This window comes from Ochlerotatus camptorhynchus, unplaced genomic scaffold (assembly GCF_037179485.1).
Source record: "Ochlerotatus camptorhynchus isolate MF236.1 unplaced genomic scaffold, CSIRO-AGI_Acam_v1.1 ptg000027l, whole genome shotgun sequence".
Classification (NCBI taxonomy): domain Eukaryota; kingdom Metazoa; phylum Arthropoda; class Insecta; order Diptera; family Culicidae; genus Ochlerotatus; species Ochlerotatus camptorhynchus.
Genome location: NW_027040519.1, coordinates 11530 through 14236, shown reverse-complemented (window position 1 = coordinate 14236; position 2707 = coordinate 11530). Strand labels below are relative to the sequence as shown.

The 2707-nt window shown below is 40.9% G+C and overlaps 1 protein-coding gene across 1 annotated transcript; it reads right to left on the bottom strand.

Moving 5' to 3' along the window:
- Nucleotides 1–218: 218 nt before the first annotated feature.
- On the bottom strand, nucleotides 219–1991 carry LOC135708240 (CCA tRNA nucleotidyltransferase 1, mitochondrial). The gene is made up of 6 exons (XM_065230239.1): nucleotides 1917–1991; nucleotides 1645–1853; nucleotides 1294–1577; nucleotides 907–1227; nucleotides 625–850; nucleotides 219–538 (listed from the first exon to the last, which is right to left on the bottom strand). Exons 1-6 carry the CDS (start codon nucleotides 1977–1979, stop codon nucleotides 229–231), a joined length of 1413 nt encoding a protein of 470 aa, XP_065086311.1. The 5' UTR covers nucleotides 1980–1991; the 3' UTR covers nucleotides 219–228.
- Between the last annotated feature and the right edge of the window lie 716 nt (nucleotides 1992–2707).

Genomic DNA, 2707 nt, shown 5'->3' with positions numbered 1-2707 from the left:
CCAAAGAGGAAAGAAGGACGAAGATAATAATTCTAATTAGAATAGATAATTGAAATAACATGTGTATTATTCTTTGCGAGTTAATCCAGCTCATTCGTATGCAAATCCCTATTTCAAATTTGCAGCTTCGATCACCAAGCATTGTTTGAATTAATCGAATACAAGCATCTAATAAGGCTTATAAGGACCCATTATCAATGGATGTATGTTATTCCACATCCCGTCTCCTTAATCCTTCTTCTTAATCTTCAGCTTCGCCAGCACATCCGGCAAATGATCCAGCAGTTCCGATTCACTCATATTGAACTGATTGGCGGCCCAAATCATTTTCAGCTCACCCAACACCCGACCTAGCTGTTGACCCTTCGGTGCACCTTTTTCGACTAGCGAGTTACCCTTGATGGGGAACGCCGGTATTTGCCATTCCTTGAGTTGATTGTACAGATCACGTTTACCGTGGTAGCGAAGCAGCTCCAGGACGTATTCCTTCTTCAGTTTTGCACTTCCGATCGTATGCAGGGTCAGCTGTTGAAAATCTCTGGAAGGGAAGCAAGGGGGGGGGGGGGGGGGAGTGTTGACGGGTTAAGTGATGAACGTGGTAACACAAATGAACATTTAACTTACAAAAGCTCATTGACACTATTGAATTCGTCTCGGTTTTGCGTTAGAAAGTAGGACAGCTCTCTTTCAAACACTGTAAACTTCAATCGTAGGTTCAGCGTGATTGCTTCTTCTGGTGTTTGAAGCAAGGCGGATAGAACTGTGATCGGTTGTATCTCACCAGCCTGAACAGATTCAACGTTTTTGAATGTCTTCAAAAACTCATCGGTGTTTGGCTTTTCTGGAAGACCTGAAAATTGAACATGTTAAGTTATTTTACAATTCCGTTTCAGCATCTTAACTTACCCATGTGAGGAGCCAGCCCACTATCGAGCATTTTGATCGTTAAGTCGCAACCAAAATTTCCACTGAGTATCTTTTTCCACTCCTGCCAGATTCTCTCGCCGCTTATTTTTGCTAGTCCAGAACCATTTTTAGTAATTATTCTGAGCGTTTCCTCATCGTGGTTGTTCTCGTGTTCTGCTATCCTTCCGTAGAATCGGAAATATCTCATGATTCGAAGGTAATCCTCTTTGATCCGTAAATCAGGATCACCGACAAATGCAACACGACGTTTCTGGAGATCTTCGTATCCGTAAAAGTAATCGTACACCTTACCATCAAAACCTGAAATCAAAATTGATTAATTAGGTATTATCAGTAGTTAGTAGCTCGATTTTAAACATCATATACCCAAGAACATTGAATTGATCGTCAAATCGCGCCGGTTAGCATCTAGCAGCCAATCCGTCGTATGGATGACCTCTGCATGCCGCCCGTCCGTCACCGCATCGATTCTCAAGGTGGTGATTTCAAAATTTTCCTTATCATTGATCCTCGGTGTGATTGTCCCATGTTTTTCCCCATTCATGTTCACCATACGAATGTTTTCCTTCGTGAAAATTTCTTTCATTTCGGTTGGCGTTGCCGTCGTAGCAATGTCTATATCCTTGGGACATTTTCCCATCAGGATATCCCTGCAAATTATCATCACTGAATAAGCATTAACTGCTACATATTTCCACGCGGGAAATTCCTTCATACCTTACAGCTCCTCCAGCAACGCGAACTTCATAGTTGTACCTCTTGAACAAGTCAATCAAATCCTCGAGTTCTTTCGTGAAGATGGACCGAAACTCCGGTGTGTCTATCTTCATCACCACAGGATCCGATCGAGCGATTGCACTAGCTTCCATTCTGCGTTTCACAATGAAATCCGACCACCGATCAATGTCCCTTTGGCAAAAGCAACGCTGCGTTCAATTTAGATTGATATGAAAATAGTTATCAAGTTATACAGAAAGAACTTCACTTACTTTTGGTTGCTTTTTGAAAAATCGTTCGATCGGTAATCGATTAAAAACTCTTCTGAAAAGCATACCGCACAAGGAATAGCACCAGTAGCAAAACACTGTTTATTTTGTTTTTCAAATACCCAAGAAGATGTCAAAATCAGCTGGCACTCCGCTACTTGGCAACGGCGGGATTAACGGAATTTACTGAGGAAAGGTTTATAAAAAATAAAAGGTTGCCGGACACAGTGACATCACACGGGGGGAAGGAAAGATTAAATACACGCTAATTCAAAACTCCCAAATTTGGGTACACGGTTAGAAAAAAGTACCCAAAATTAAGTTCTTTTCACTAATCTCGGCACTATAGTAAAGGCACCCAAAAGTAGGTAAAGCGGGTCGAAATAATTTTCATTTACTTGTGTGCAGTTCGTATGGAATTTTCCACTGGCTTTTTAACCAAAAGTATGTTATTTGTACCCAACAGTAGGTAAATAGGATTATACTCAACGTTGGGTTCCCACACTTTACTACCCCTGTTGGGTGGTTTTGCTCCTCCGTTTTTGACAACATTAGAAGGAGAAAAGGAGACAAACTAGTCAAAAGTAGGTAAAAGTGAACTGGCCGTTGGGTACTTTTTTCTTACCGTGTAGGTCAAAACTTGAGTATTTTCGATTCATCTACCCGACTTGAAAAGGTGTATTGTATTTTTTCGTATTTATGTATTTTTAAATTTTGTGTATTATTGTATTAAAGTCGAGATTAAAGTGCCATCCATTGACGGCAATCGAATGTGCAGAAAGGCAGCTTCCACA

Coding starts and splice junctions, on each gene's coding strand:
- LOC135708240 (XM_065230239.1), bottom strand. CDS start 1,979: ATGCTTTTCAGAAGAGTTTTTAATCGATTACCGATCGAACGATTTTTC. Junction 851..906: donor TGGGCTGGCTCCTCACATGG/GTAAGTTAAGAT, acceptor TTCAATTTTCAG/GTCTTCCAGAAAAGCCAAAC. Junction 539..624: donor AATAGTGTCAATGAGCTTTT/GTAAGTTAAATG, acceptor CTTCCCTTCCAG/AGATTTTCAACAGCTGACCC.